The sequence below is a fragment of the Nanorana parkeri genome, unplaced genomic scaffold (genome assembly GCF_000935625.1).
Source record: "Nanorana parkeri isolate BGI_ZX_2015 unplaced genomic scaffold, ASM93562v1 scaffold1318, whole genome shotgun sequence".
Taxonomy (NCBI): domain Eukaryota; kingdom Metazoa; phylum Chordata; class Amphibia; order Anura; family Dicroglossidae; genus Nanorana; species Nanorana parkeri.
Genome location: NW_017307586.1, coordinates 317,068 through 332,854, shown reverse-complemented (window position 1 = coordinate 332,854; position 15,787 = coordinate 317,068). Strand labels below are relative to the sequence as shown.

Sequence of the window (15,787 nt, the reverse complement as noted above, 5' to 3'; positions counted from 1 at the left end):
TCCAAGCTAGTAGATGAACGGTTACTGGCGTATTTACTGTCCTTTGTGATCTTGTACAGGAAGTTTAGGGAAGCTGAGCTGAGAGACTTGAAAGCAGCTGTTCAGAAACAAGATGATTGTAAGTGTTTGTGCAAAAATGTAAAGCAGTGCTTTGGTGGGCAATTTATATTTGTTTGATCTGGATTCATTACTGAAAAAAGTTTGAGAGCTTAATACTACTTTAAGATTCTGAGAAAACAACAAGTCCATATCGGTCATCAAGCCTGGAGCCCCTCACAGTGTGTAGGTGATAATCTCAGGTGACATTTCTGCACAAGCCCCCCAGCCAGTGCCTCATAGTACATTGAGATAGCTGTAGATGCCTGTTTCTTATACATGCTCTGCTTACTATGTTGTAAGACAGTACAGTGATTGTGTTCACAGTGCACTCGTACTTCAATTAAATCTTTGAAAAGGAACATTCTAGCCAAAGAGCAGATACCATGTCAACCCTCCTGTTACTTTTGTTTCTCCAGAAAAGCCTCAGCTGTAGCCTCTACTTTTACTTATACCAATCATATGGTATATGAGCCCATGGGTCCCGATTGAAGATAGCTTGGAAGACTATGCTGACATCAGTGCATGGCTTGTGGTGTCTTGCCTTTAGCCATTGAAATTTACGGAAGTGTGATGCTGTACAGCACTTGAGTACTGTTCTTACACAATTCCACGGTAATATGAAGCAGACTTTGGCTATTATCTGATGAACAATTTCCGCTCAGCAGCAAGAGACCAGGCTGTCTCTTCCTCTATTATGGCAAACACAGCCCAGACCTAAAACTGAGCAGACACAATATAACATGTACATTAGACAATAACATGGAAACTGTGTGATGAACAAAGCATGTAGCAAGAAATGTTAGGGTTTTTTTTATTTTTACATTTCCTTGTCATCACCAGCAGAAATATATAGAAACAATGATGATTGAATCTTCATTTATTGTTTAAGAGGACCAACAAATGCATAACAGATGGAAGAAGAATAAATACATTGCAGTGTATACAATGCAAGCCACAGCAGCTCTTATTACAACGTGAAAACGTGACATAATCTACATACTGATATATCCCATGGGAAGAACGTCTTGTAACTTCCTGAATACAGAAAGACCAAGTGTGACAATATATTTGTAATGGAAATCTTCCCCCAAGGAAACAATATAAGGGTATATCTTGATTGAGGTATGTGCTGTGCCAGAAGAGTGAAACCATATACCAACTACACATGGGTGCAAGAGAAAGTAAAAGAGAGAAGATTATGGAAAATTGTTATCCATTTCTTACTGTAAATTTCCTGGCTTATCTTCATGTTAGCATACTGCATCTTATTGCTCCTCCCTTGACCCCCCCCCAGTACCACCCCTAGCAAGAAGATACAAGGCACCCACAGAAGCAACTATTTACTAACAAAGCTAGCAAAGGACACCAGGGAGGGAATGTATGTCGACCTGAGGATGACCCAGGAACGGAAAATTACCGTAAGAATCGGATAACAATTTTCCATGTTCCAGGCTCATCCTAATGTCAGCATACTGTGCCCTCATCTCTGCCCCCTTGACCCCCCAGGACCAACCATAGAAAGAAAATAAAAAGCGACTATCCACAGAAACAACTGTTCAATAACAAAGCTAGTGAAAGGACACCAGAGAGGGAACGTATGCTGACATGAGGATGAGCCAGGAACGAAAAATTACGGTAAGAACTGGATAACAATTTTTCCATATTCCTGACTCCTTCATGTCATTATACTGAGGGATGTAACCAGCGAACCCACAATAGGGAGAGAAGAAATAAATCAAACCAAGACAACAAAAAACATGCTGCAAAAGGATTTATTGCACTAGGGCTGCAGAAAGGACCGATATTCCAAATCAAGCCAGCCAAGTCGCTGACACGTCTAGCTTGTAATGGCGCACAAAAGTGTTTGAGGGAGTCCACTTGGCCGTCTTGCAGATATCTTCCTCTGACACTTTGGCATTGGAAGTCTATGATGCCAAGCCTCCTCTTGTAGAATGAGCTTGCACTACAGCCAGAGGAGATAAGTTGTTTGGTGTAGGCTGACTTAATCTAAGAAGAAAGCACTCTAGGTGAAGCCACCATCCCTTGCCTTGGACCATTTGGCAACACAAACCGCTTGTCAGTCTTCCTGAAACCCCACTTTTTGTCCAAATATACTGAAAACAAGGATAACAGGAAGTGGCCTAAAGCGCAAACAAAAAAAGGACAGTTGTTTCAGTGAATAGTCACCTTTTATCTTCTTGCTAGGAGTAGTCCTGAGGGTGTCAAGGGGTCGGAGATGACCCGCAATATGCCGACATGAGGTAAGCCAGGAAAAAAGGTTATGTGGAGATTACTATAATTATACAGGATTTATATAGCATCAACAATGTGCACAGTGCTTTACAATATAAAGGGAGACATTATATTGACAATACAAGACAAGATGGTTAGGAGGGCCCTGCCCATGAGAGCTTACCATCTGAAAGGGAGGGCAAGTGATACAAAAGGTGATAGCTGTGTGTAGATGAGTTGTTTGGGGAAAGTGATAGTTCAGTGGTTAGGCTGAGGTGGGATAAGCTTTCCTGAAGAGATCAGCCTTTAGGGATCGCCTAAAGGCAGAGAGAGTAGAAGGTAGCCTGACAGGTAGGGAGTTCCAGAGGATGGGAGAGACTCTGGAGAAGTCCTGGAGGTGAGCATGGGAAGAGGTCACAAGGGAGCTAGAGAGGTCTTGAGAGGAGCGAAAAAGACTTTGAAAGGAGGTTGGAGATATAGCCGGAGGCAGAGTTGTCGATGGCTTAGTAAATGGTTGTTAGACTTTAAGAATGTCATTCTTTAGGCAATTGGAAGCCAGTGGAGGGATTGGCAGAGGGAGGTTGCAGACATTGAGTGATTGGTAAGGTGAATGAGTCTGGCAGCAGCATTTATGATAGATTGAAGGGGGATAGCCTGTGTAAAGGTAGGCCAATGAGGAGGGACTTGCAAGTGAGTGGATTAGTAGATTTGTGGTTTCATTGATTAAGAAGGGCTGTATTTTGCTGATGTTACAGAGGTGAAGGCGGCCAGATTTGGCCAGTGATTGGAGAAAGAGAAGAAAAGAAGGGTGTGGGGTCTGCCCCAGGGCAAAAACAACAATGAGAACTTGGTTCTAACTCTTCTTCAGGATCCTATGTTCACTATCTGGAACATGGACTGTCATGGGAGTTCAAACTTTTCAGACTTCACTGGCTTCATGCACACTCCAGATCAAAGTCCACTAAGTATCAAAGAGGAAATGAAAGGAGCTGTGAAGTCCCAGCATATGCTATCCTGACATCAGCAGTGTAATAGGAATACATACTAGAGTTGTCAGTGTTTCTTACTTGTCTTGTCTAAATTATTGTGCAGCACTGCAGGATATGTTGGCGCTATATAAATACTTGTAATTGTAATAGTTGTTTTTGATAATGCAATCAAAGCTTACTTGAAAAATCCCTTTTATGTAGTGAGTGCTGCCTTTCATCTACACATCAATATTAACAACTTCCTGGATTCCCAGTGTGCTTTGCGTCTTTTTCCCTGCGGTTTGATGTGATATAATCTTAATTTCTCAAGACTACATATCCTATCATGCATTACTTTCAGCATGCAATGATAATGTTATATTCAGAAATTAAAGCAGACCTTTACCAATATATTTAAAATAACAACAAACACACCTTTAGAAATGTTTAGTAATGACAATCTACAAACACATACTTCTAGATAATTGCCAGCTTTGTATTCTTTGTATACCTTATTTCTCTTTTCCTCCCCAGTCTTCTGACAGTGGTCATGTTTACTAAGTGCAGATTACTAGATCTCCCTTTACTTCCTGGATTTCTGCCACATGTGACTAGGACATGTGACCATGCACATCAACTCAGGGGAAGAAAATGCCTTTCCAAGAGATCTACTGACATTACAGAGGAGATTTCTCTGCAATGCTCTGCTGATGACAAGGCAATCCCAGTGTGCATTGCTTTGCCAAACTGAAGTCATTTTGCCTTTCAAAGCAGGAAGTGAATGCTCTGCAAGTGTATTTCACAATCACAACATTTTACACCTGACATGTCGATGTTATTACTAATCATCATACATAGAGGGATGCATTGGTAGAATTTGATGTTTGAGTGTAAAGTTCCGCTGTAAGTTGTAGTTCAGAAGGCAGGCTCTGTGAAAGTTGTAACACAAGGAAGTGCATATTCACAGGGCTGAGTAAAATTGTGTTTAACTTTAGAAACTTCTAGATGGATGTGGTTATTAGGAGTGGGATAGAACTTCTTGAAATTCAATATAGAAATAGAAATGTATTTTTAGTTTTTAAACATAGATTCCCCACAACGATATACCTCACACATAGAATCATGCCCACACTGTTACTACCTGTACCTGTGTATCACCGGTCCTTCCCTTTTAGATAGGGTGACCATTTGTCCCTGATTTCCGGGGAGAGTCCCTAGATTGAGGAGACCATCCCCGAACAAATTATGTCCCCGGAAATGTCCCCAGGAACATAACATTTAAAAAAAATGTATTTTTTTTTATACTCACCTGATCCCTGGATCCACCGATGAGCCTCGGCTGCCTAATTGAGCAGGAAGAGGAAGAGAAGGTGAAGGCAAGGAGGAGCAGCAGAAGGGGTGGATCCGGATCCCCGTCGGGGGGCGGTCCAGATTCCCGTGGGTCGAAGGAAGAAGCCGGTCCCAAATCGCTGGTTGGGCGTTGAGGAGGAAGGGATCCGGAAGTGCCAGTCGGGCGGTGAAGGAGGCCGGGTGCCCGCAGCACCAGTGGTCCGGTGGAGAAGGAGGCCAGGTCCAGCAGCGGGCAGCAGAGGCAGGTAAGAGAATCACACTGCTGTTAAAGGGACCCTGCGGAGCCCAGCATAGATTCTGCACAGCCCACCTGAAAGTCTCAGGTGGGCTGTGCAGGATCTGTGGTGGGCTCTGTGGGGTCTTTGGTTGACTCTGCAGCACCACCACCACCACAGACTCTGCACAACTCCTTGAGACCCTGCAGACTGCTAGAACCCGGATAGCAAGGATAACTTGCCACAAACTTCTGGCAGGGTTCAATTGTAATTCTTGTTAAGTTGCTGCACACATTCCTGGCAAGTTGTAGACTTGCAGAACACTCGCAGCTCAAGTTCTAGTTGACACTTTTTGAATTTGTAGCAAATTTGCTTGGCAAGTCTACAGCAAGAGTCCTGCAGGTCTTAGCAAGAGCTCTGCAAGTGTACAGCACTTTTGAAAAGCACGTTGATCTGCAGACTTGCAATGCAGACTTGCTGTAATTGTGCAACACAATTGTGAAGCTTGGCAAGTCTGCAATAGTTTAGCAAGTCATTTTCAAACTTGCAGCTCAATTGTTTGCTATCTGGGTAAACACTAATAGCGTATCTTCTCAGAAGCAGCATACAGCACACGCTCCGGTTTAATAAGTAACTGGCACACACTGTATGCAGCTTCTGACAGCGTGGGAGACGGGCAGCGGTGTATTTTGGTTTCGGGCTGCCCTATGCAAGACGAAATTCAGGCACCCCACAACTAAATTTGCCCCACTCCTTAATGTTTTTGACTTCTTGCATAACCTGTCAGTCGCTGGATACAGCGCACATGCTGTATCCAGCTTTTGACATGTTCCGTATTAGCATAGCAGGAAAGCTGGGTTCTCAGGTGGGCTGTGCAGGATGGTGGGCTCTGAGGGGGGCTTTGCAGGCTCTGCAGGGTCTATGGTGGGCTCAGCGGGTTTCTCTGGTGGGCTCCGCAGGGTCTCGGGGGGGCTCTGCAGGGTCTAGGGTGGGCTCTGCGGGGTCTCAGGGGTGCTGTGCAGCATCTGTGGTGGGTTCCGCATGGTCTCTGTGGTGGACTGTGCAGATCCTGCACAGCCTCCCTGAGACCCTGCAGAGCCCTCTATTAGCATAGCCGGGAAGCTGGCTGCGTATTTTGCGTAGCTCCCGCTACGCTAATAGCGCAGCCTGTCAGAAGCTAAATGAATGTCCCCGGATTTCATTTTAAAAATCTGGTCACCTTACTTTTAGATTGTAAGCTCACATGAGCAGGGCCTTTCTAAACCTCTTGCCTTGAATTGTATTGTTACTGTTTTGTATCCCTTTATTTTGTATAGCATTACACAAACTGTTGGCGCTAAATACATTCTGGATTAAAATAAAGTTCCCCTCTGACCACCTTAGCTTCAAAGTGTTTTATTACAGGAAATGTTGTTCTCATTCTTAATTAGTCATCATAATTTAACCCTTTAACACAACAGATCATTTAAAAAGACCCGTGGTCCACCATTGCTGGAAGTTTTGGCTTTGCTGATTGGCAGGCTGCACTTCATCGCTGCCGCAGGAATTTCTTCTCCCATATTAGGAAGTTGGCTGGAACTTTCTAATCTCTTGTGGTTTGTGTTTGAATTCCAGTCTGTGAAGCTCCCTCCCTGGCCTTTTCAAGAGGCAAATCATCAGGGAAGAGTAGTAAGATATAGCTACAATCCTCCACCCCCCTCCTTACTCCATTCTGCTGGGGCTGCTAGTAATATCTGTTAGTAATGTACAATAAGGGGCACATATGTCATCATATAGAACAGTCTTCAAACTTTGTATACATCTTCAATCCAGAGATCAGGATACATGACTACGGGCTTGTTTGCACCATCTGCATTCAGGCTGTGCTGGCTGTTTTTTTTCCAGCGCAGCCTGAACGCATGACAAGGAAATTTGCATTGTCATGGATGGTGACAGTTCACACCTCTGCATTCCAGTGGTCTGTGCTTAAAAAAAAGCAAAGCATGCAGTACTTTTTTTTTTAAAGTGCTTCGCAGTGAGACGTGGTACAACGGCATTGCACCACGACGAGCCCATAAAACCTAATGAAATGTCACGTGACATTTTAATGAAGTTCGAACCCCCCTTTCAGTGCAATGTGGCTCGATCAAGTGTATTGGCACTGAACGGGCACAAGCACACCAGCAGCCGTGCTGTTGAGAGCAGCTGCTGGTGTGAACATGCCCTAAAGCTGGTCATACATGGATCAAATTCATGCTGAATCAGCCAAAGTTTGCTCTGTAGGCGGCCCTGCTGGCATCATCCGGCTCCAGAAAAGTGGACTGAAAAAAAGAAGCGTGGTATTTGGCTGCAGTCACTGTTTGTGTATTCTGACAGCGGTGCGCATAATGGCTGGCAGGAAGATTCCTCCATTCACACTGTTAAAGGAGAACTATGGGTTCAGTGTTTTTCTCCATAGTTCTCCTTAGGGTAACGGGAGGACACAAACTAGCGTCCTCCCGTTCCCCTAAGCTCAGTATACCGCGAGCTGTAGCTCGCGGTATACTGAGCTTAGGGTAACGGGAGGACACAAACTAGCGTCCTCCCGTTCCCCTAAGCTCAGTATACCGCGAGCTGTAGCTCGCGGTATACTGAGCTTAGGGTAACGGGAGGACACAAACTAGCGTCCTCCCGTTCCCCTAAGCTCAGTATACCGCGAGCTGTAGCTCGCGGTATACTGAGCTTAGGGTAACGGGAGGACACAAACTAGCGTCCTCCCGTTCCCCTAAGCTCAGTATACCGCGAGCTGTAGCTCGCGGTATACTGAGCTTAGGGGAACGGGAGGACGCTAGTTTGTGTCCTCCCGTTACCCTAAGGAGAACTATGGGGAAAAACACTGACCCCATAGTTCTCCTTTAAGTGTGGATGGGGGAATTCCATAGATTTCTTGTGTTTAGCCTGCAGGGTTAATGTGTATTGCCAGCTTAAAGGATAAGTGCACTTTAATGCAAAGCGCACTTATCCTTTAGGCCACTTTAAGCTGACCTAACTGATCCCTCCCTGTGCACAGATTAATACTTACAGAGTTCCAACTGGGCCCAGCCTCTGTTCTTTGTTGACATCCTCAGCGGATGTCTCCATCTCTTGGCCGCTCCTGTGTTTTGTAGTGCGTTCGGGACGGACGGAAATACGGACAGGTGGGAACTATACCATTCACTTCAATGATTTTTACATTTTGGTCCGTTTTGTAGTGCGTTCATCGAGCGTAGGACGCACTACAAAACGGTCAGGTGTGAACCAGCACTAAATCCCCATTGACTTTTATATGGTTCCTCTACCTCAGGGGTTGTCAACACCATCCAGCTTCGCTTTTTGACTACAAATCCCTTAATCGCTCTGCCTCTGGCAGTCATGTCTGTGGCTGTCAGAGTCTTGCAATGCCTCATGGGACTTGTAGTTCCACAACAACTGGAGGGCTGGAGTCGCCCACCCCTGCCCTACCTCCATAGATCCCCATACAGATGTCAACAAACAACCAAGGCTGGGCTCATGGGATCCCAGAAAGTATTCATCTCTGCACAGGGAGGGATCGGTTAGGTCAGATTAAAGTGGCCTAAGGATATGTGCGGTTTGTTTTACTGTCCACGGATCCTGTAACTTTCTCAATTTTATCTTTGTTTGTTTGCTGATATAGTGAACAAACATAAGTATATTTACAATACTTGTAGCTTTGCATAATAACAGATGATGAAGGATGAAAAGTCTAGAAATAAGGGGAGATAGTCAAGTATCTGAGAATGTTATGAAGAAGTAACAGTCACTGAAGTCCTATCAGATACGTATCATTTTATACATTGATATCATCCGGACACTATGCAGCATTACACAGAGAGCTCCAAGCCATTTGCATCAGTCCCAAATCAGCTCAATGCAGGATGTCGGCATGAGCTTGTACAGTTTAATGTTGGGGTGGGAAACTCTGGCCCTCCCGCTATTGTAGAACTACAAGTCCCATGAGGCATTGCAAGACTGATTGTTACAGACGTGACTTCCAGAGGCTGAGGCATGATGGGATTTGTAGGTAAAGCACAGCTGGAGGGCCAGAGTAGCCCACCCCTGATTTAAAAGCATAGTCCACCTTTTGCGAAAAATAAATAAATAAATGCACCAACACTAATAATACAAAATGCACATTTATCAATTTTGATTGCATTGGAGCCTGTTCAGGTGCAATGCTTGGGCTCCTGCAGACTATTCCACCAGCCCAAGGTTTATACAAATGTAAAGATCTTCTGTTATGGAGCTGGAGGAAGTCATCATTGGACTACAAGTGTGGTGATGTCATAAGATCTAGGAGTCCCTCTGTCGCGGTAGTCTTTTCATTTACGGACCTGTGAATGATTGACACGGCTGTATGTGGCTCCGCACACAGCCACGCTGAATACAGACATATCCAGGAGCCTGTGGGGAGAAGAAGCCTGCGATTCAGGTAAGAAGGGGTGATTTGTTGTTGTTGCTAAGACACTGGCGGCCGCACACCATCAGATGTTGCTATGGTGCTGCCTCCTAGCAACCAGTGATGCTTTACGGCTCAGCCACCAGTCAAGCAATTGCACTGTACAGGTTGCAGGGCGTCTTTGGTTGCGAGATTTGGCAGGAGGGTGAACTGGCCAAATCATTCACCATTTCAGTAAACTGAGATCCACTTGGGTTTGTGTCCAACTCATGGTGGACCTGAATATGAAGCCCATTCCTAGTGATGTATTACCTCGGTGGGGCAATATGCCAATTTCAGTCCATTATTGTCTACAAACTGTGAGTAATATCACCATGTGATCTATTAATAAATGTTTTCACCCAAGATTCACATAACATTCACCACCTATGTCAGTCTTGGGTGAAAACATTCATAAATAGACCCTATGTGTATTTTACATATGGTTGATATGTATTTGTTTTTCACCAGAAATATGACACTTTGAAATGGTAACCTATGATGTAAAGAACATCAGTTGATGAATAGGAAGTGGTTACCAAACCGCAGTGGTGTGTTCTTCCTTAATGCAAAAATATATTGGTACACACTCCAAGAATATAGAGTACGTGGGTGTGTGGTGGCTCACATTGTTTTAGCTTCTCTTTTTAGAGTTCACTAGCAAGTTATTATTAGATGCTACCTTAATACTATTATACCCCAGGGGTAGGCAACCTTGGCACTCCAGCTGTAGTGGAACTACAAGTCCCATGAGGCATTGCAAGACTGACAGCCACAGACACCACTCCCAGAGGCATGATGGGATTTAGTTTCACTAGAGCTAGAGTGCCGAGGTTGTCTACCCCATTATACACTATATGACCAGACCAAGGGTATATGGACACCCTTCGAAATTATTAAAAGGAGATTTTGAGGTGAGTGCTTTGGACTCAGCCTCATAATCTGAGCCGACCTGTGACCATGGAACTGTCACAGGTCGGCTCAGTAGATCGGGAAGTGAGCGAACACATACCGGCGCTCGCTCACTTCTCGATCCTGTAACTGCAGAGAGCCGTGACAGTGGAGTGACTGGATTCTCCCCTCCCTGCTCTGATCCTCCAGCGCTGACTGGCGGAACGGACGGGGAGGGGGCGAGTACAGCTGGCTCTGCCTCTAGAAAGGCAGAGCCAGCTGCCACTCACGCAGCTGGGCGGATCCAGACATAATTGTCAGGATTCGTTTCAGCTGCGGCGTCTCAGTATACCGCGATCTGCCGCTTGCGGTATACTGAGCTTTGGGTAACGGGAGGACGCTAGTTTGTGTCCTCCTGTTACCCTTCGGAGAACTATGAGGAAAAGCCCTGACCCCATAGTTCTCCTTTAAGTTCATAAGTGGCACTCATCAAAGGACTTTTTACACCAGGGGTAGGCAACCTCAGCACTCCAGCTGGTGTGGAACTACAAATCCCATGAGGCACTGCAAGACTGACTGAGTCCTAGTGGCAGAGACATGTTGGGATTTCTGGGTGCACCCCAGCTGGAGTGCCAAGGTTGCCTAGGTAAGTGTATCTGTTTTATTTAGGTCCCCTAGACACCACAAGCACTTAACCCTTGAGTACGGGGGTAGCACCACTACAAGGGTAAGTTTTACTCTGAGTTCTTCTTTAAGGCCCCATTCACACCTAGGCGTATTGTAATATGCGCGTTTCGCGGTAAAAAAGTTGCGCGATTCCAAAGGCTACTTGGCTGTATCCCAATGGAAAACGCCCTACAAAACGGCCCAAAGTAGTCCCGGGACCTTTTCAGGCGTGGGCCGTTTTGTAGGGCGTTAGGGACGGGCGGAAATACGGCAAGGTGGGAGCGAGGGCATTGACTACAATGCAATTTATATTTTTGCCCGTTTTTGTAGAGCGTTCGTCGAGCGTAGAACGCCCTACAAAACGGTCAGGTGTGAACGAGGGCTAAATGAAAATGCAGCAGCATAATGCAACTGTGTGCTGCAAAAAAAACCCCAAACATGCAACAGGCACTAGATTTTTGTGTATTCAGTGCATAATGACCATTCATTTAAATGATGCAATGCACGCATTAATCATTTATTACACCCATTTTGGGTGACATATACATCTGCAGCTCGAGCATGCCAGGGGCTGCCTGCCATTTGACCTCAAGTACTGTGCAGACTTGTTGGTAAGGCAGAGAGCCAACCACATGAACAGAAAAACAGACATTCTGGACATTACAGGATTGCAGTGAGGGGAAATGGGACCTTCCTTGACATTTTTTGGGGCCCTTTCACACAGGCGCCTTCAGCTCTGATCAGGAGGGGATCTGTGCTCAAGCCTTCATTTATGACTTTGGGTTTCATACTTTTTCCAGGGTTGTCACATAACTTTTAATTGAGACCACACCTTTTCAGAACACATCAGGCATGGCCCACTGTTGTCACCATCAGAAAAGCCATCCTAAGAAATGCCATGGAGCCAATGCTGGATGTAGGCGGGAAGTGGCTGCAGGGGATCAGCAGTGCTGAGATGCAACAAAGGTAAAAGAAAAAAGAAAAGTATTTTATTTACAAGTGACAATTGGTTAGAATACACAGTGCTTTATCAGACTCAGTGCTATGGTGCTGCGGGTTTACATGTATGGTAACAACTACAACCTTGTCATTTATATAGGGGCCTTGCCTGAACGGTCCACAATCTAACTCATGCTTCTACACAGCTCACTAGTTTTACACATGAGTACTGTGTTTTTGTCCCCCTATCACACATGAGAAAATGTTTATGCTTTCTGTTGCAGGATTGAGTGTTTTTGTTTTAGCCAATGCAAAGCTAGTTACTAAGAGGAGCAGATGGCTGGTGGGTGCGTCATTCCACGAGAAATGCGCATTATGTGCTTTTTCAGGCGCTCCCATAGAAAATGCACCATTCTGCTCAAGAAGGCTTATGTACCTTTTCGAGCTACAAAACGCTCAGGTGTGACCTGGCACCACTGACAATATTGGGATCCTTCCTGTTGAGCGCTGTCATACTTCAGGAAAACGAGTGACAATCACTCATGGGAGGGTGATGGGGCTCAGTGATGATGCAAGACTGGAATTATTGCTTTCACAAGTGTTCACGTATGAAGAAATCCTTCCATGTACACAGGAAATGACTTCTTCCATCTGTGTAGTCACTGAAAACACATACGTGTCCCCCAAGGTGTAGACCAGGGATAAGCAAACCTCAGCACTCAAGCCGCTGTGGAACTACAAGTCCCATGAGGCATTGCAAGACTGACAGCCACAAGCATAACTCCCAGAGGCCATGTCATGGTGGGATTTGTAGTTCCAGCACACTGCCGAGGTTGTCACACAGGACAGATCCTGGACATCTGCAGTGTACTGCAAGTCATCACCAATGCCGCAATGGTTGGGAAAGCCATGGGGAATTTATCAAAACTGGAGCAGACAAAATCTGGAGCAGCTGTGCATGGCAACCAATCAGTGTCTCTGTTTCATTTTCAAATCTTAGGCTGGGCACACACCTTACTACCCTCGCAAGACTTTTGCCTTGCGAGGGTTGTAAGGTAATTAAAAAAAACGTACGATCTGCACATCTTGGACAGGCAGATCGTACTTGCGATGATCGCAAGCCGCGCCCCCCTGAGGGGCGGGCTTCCGATGACCGCAATGCCGAACGGGCAGTGTGCGCTTGCGCACACCGGCCGGTCCAGCTTTTATCTTACGGACATGTTACACACCCGCCGAACATCGTACGATGCTCGGCGGGTTTTCGAACATGTTTGTAAGTTAAAAGTCGTGCGACCTTACAGTAGTAGAGGTCGCACGGCTTCCACACACCTTACGATAATTGTACGATCGCGGGATTTCCTGCGATTATCGTAAGGTGTGTGGGAACCCTAAACTGAACATAAAGGCTGATTGGTTGCCATGCACAGCTGCTCCAGATTTTGTCTGCTCCAGTTTTGATAAATTCCCCCCTTCCGAGCCACATTTTTAAAAGAATTGCACTATATCCATCTTTTGATCTTGACTGTGTGAAAATATAGACGCTACAGTTAAAGCTGAACTCCGGGCACAAAAACTTTCTACATAGTGTATAACAAATACCTTTAAAAAACAGATATTACTTGTAAAAGTAGCACTGACATCATCACTGTGCTGCATATTGCCTGTGCTGAGAGCAGAGCTGTTGGAGGGGCCATGTAGGCTCCACCCACTACAGGCTGCCTGCAGAAAATGACAGGAGGGGGTGGAGACAAGACCAGTCACCGTGCACAAAAAGAGAGATCAGCAATGACTGGTCTTTATTACAGGAAGTGCCTGCGCAGAAGGAATGTTTCACACTGATCCACAGATCTGGCAGAAATGCACAAAGCTCCCCAAGATTCCAGTAAATAAGAAACAGTCTCCTCCTCCTAGTAACTAGCTTTCTATTGGATCAAGGCTGAAAATGCTCAGGCTCAACTAAAATTGGCACTAAGAATACACGTCTCTTATATTTGGACAATGTTTGCTTATCTCGGAGTTTAGCTTTAAAGGCTGATACCAAAGACACATTATTGACACATCATTAAAGGAGAACTATGGGGTCAGTGTTTTTCCCCATAGTTCTCCTTAGGGTAACGGGAGGACACAAACTAGCGTCCTCCCGTTACCCTAAGCTCAGTATGCTCGCGGTATACTGAGACGCCGGAGCGGATCCCGACGTAGATGACGGGATCCGCCCAGCTGCGTGAGTGACAGCTGGCTCTGCCTATCTAGAGGCAGAGCCAGCTGTACCCGCCCCCTCCCCCGTCCGTTCCGCCAGTCAGCGCTGGCAGATCGGAGCGGGGAGAGGGGAATCCAGCCCCTCCCCTGTCACTGCAGAGAGCCGTGACAGGATCGAGAGGTGAGCGAACCCGGTATGTGTTCGCCCACCTCCCGATCTACTGAGCCGACCTGTGACAGTCTCATTGTCACAGGTCGGCTAGAACTATGAGGTGAGTGAAAAGCACTCACCTCATAGTTCTCCTTTAAATGTACATTTTTCATACAAGTATCTGACTTTGACCCGGTATCACTATCTTGCAATCCCTATACAACAGAGCTCCAACTAGGAGAGAGAGGCAGCAGAAGTAGCCAATCAGGTGTGCTGCAGTGCAAGGAGCATGCTGATAGGAGGAGAAAGCAAGGGGGCAGAGAGATGAGCTCATCACTTTGCTGCTTCTCTGTTCACTGTCCAGTCACAGGCTGGGTGAGGGACAAGACCTGTAGGTGTTACCTAACTGCAGCAAAGAAAAATCAGGTCTCTTCCCTGTGGGCCAGGACTGAGCTATGTAGCAGAGGTGTGCAAATCTCACGGCTGGATGGATACAATTACGAATCCTTTGTCAGCGAGGGTGAGAAGCCCCCATATATGTAATATATCTACTTATTCATCTGTGTAGAGTTCAGTTTAAACACGCTGCTTCAGTACTATAAAGTGTGCATAGTGTACAGAGTTCCTCCTGGTAGATTTATTCTTCCTGCACTTTTTGCGGTCTCATCCTGGGAACATCTGATCCTGCAGTCTGGCTTCCCCTCACATTCCTCGTCCTCTTCTCCCGCGGTGACGTCATGGCTCCAGGAATCCCTCTCTTGCTTCCAGGGTTCTCCTTATAAGGCGAACACGCATCGTGACGTCACGGGCCAGGATCGGGAGTAGCGTACCGGCGGCGACTGTCAGCTCCCCTATCCAATAGAATCGCAGGAAAGGGACAGCGGAGGGCGGGACCTAGCGCTCCGGCTCCTTGTGCGTGGGAAGGCGGGGCGGCGGAGACGTCAGGCAGCGGCCGGGGGAGAGACTGGAGTTGGGAGTGTTGTGTGGAAGTGTCCGGAGAGTGGAGCCAGGCATAGCCCGATAGTAGAAGGGCCGGCGGAGGAGACGGAGGCACACACCCTCCATACAGTCACAGGCTGCGGATAGTGGAGGTGCTCCCAGCTGACAGTCAGGCTTCTTCTCAGTACTGAGTGACCACAGAGCCGCCACCATGCCTGTCTTCCACACCAAGACCATAGAGAGCATCCTGGAGCCGGTGGCCCAGCAGATCTCCCACCTTGTCATCATGCATGAAGAAGGCGAGGTAGACGGCAAGGCCATCCCAGAGCTGACCGCACCTGTAGCGGCTGTGCAGGCGGCGGTCAGCAACCTAGTCCGGGTAAGTGGCAGTGATCACTGTCAGAGGGAAAGCCTGCTGGAGCGGGGCAAACGAAGACGGACTGCAAGTGGTTACTGGCTGAATGTATTAATTGAGCTAGTAACCAAAGCAGACTCATGCACATCTAACACAAATACATCTCATCTGTCAGTACATTGGGGTTTTTAGGATCTGAACTCCGGTCAGTCAACTTGCACTGTGCTTAGATCCGGGAAATTGACATATCTGTGATGTCAGTAAAGAATATACATTGTATATATTATATGGTAGACCCCCCCCCCCTCCAGAATATACATTATATGGTAG

The 15,787-nt window shown here is 46.4% G+C and overlaps 1 protein-coding gene across 4 annotated transcripts in view; it reads left to right on the top strand.

Annotated features, from left to right (window-relative positions):
- Window positions 1-237: 237 nt before the first annotated feature.
- The window catches only part of VCL (vinculin), an 85,536-nt gene continuing 69,986 nt past the window's right edge, over window positions 238-15,787 (top strand). For 2 of the 4 annotated variants that reach the window (XM_018569294.1, XM_018569293.1), the window contains exon 1: window positions 15,247-15,481. In XM_018569294.1, the coding sequence (XP_018424796.1) occupies window positions 15,314-15,481 (168 nt within the window). In that variant the 5' untranslated portion in view covers window positions 15,247-15,313. Of the gene's footprint in view, window positions 281-1,367; window positions 1,393-3,355; window positions 3,360-15,246; window positions 15,482-15,787 lie in introns of those variants that run through there. The other 2 variants (XM_018569290.1, XM_018569291.1) reach the window with 2 other exon arrangements.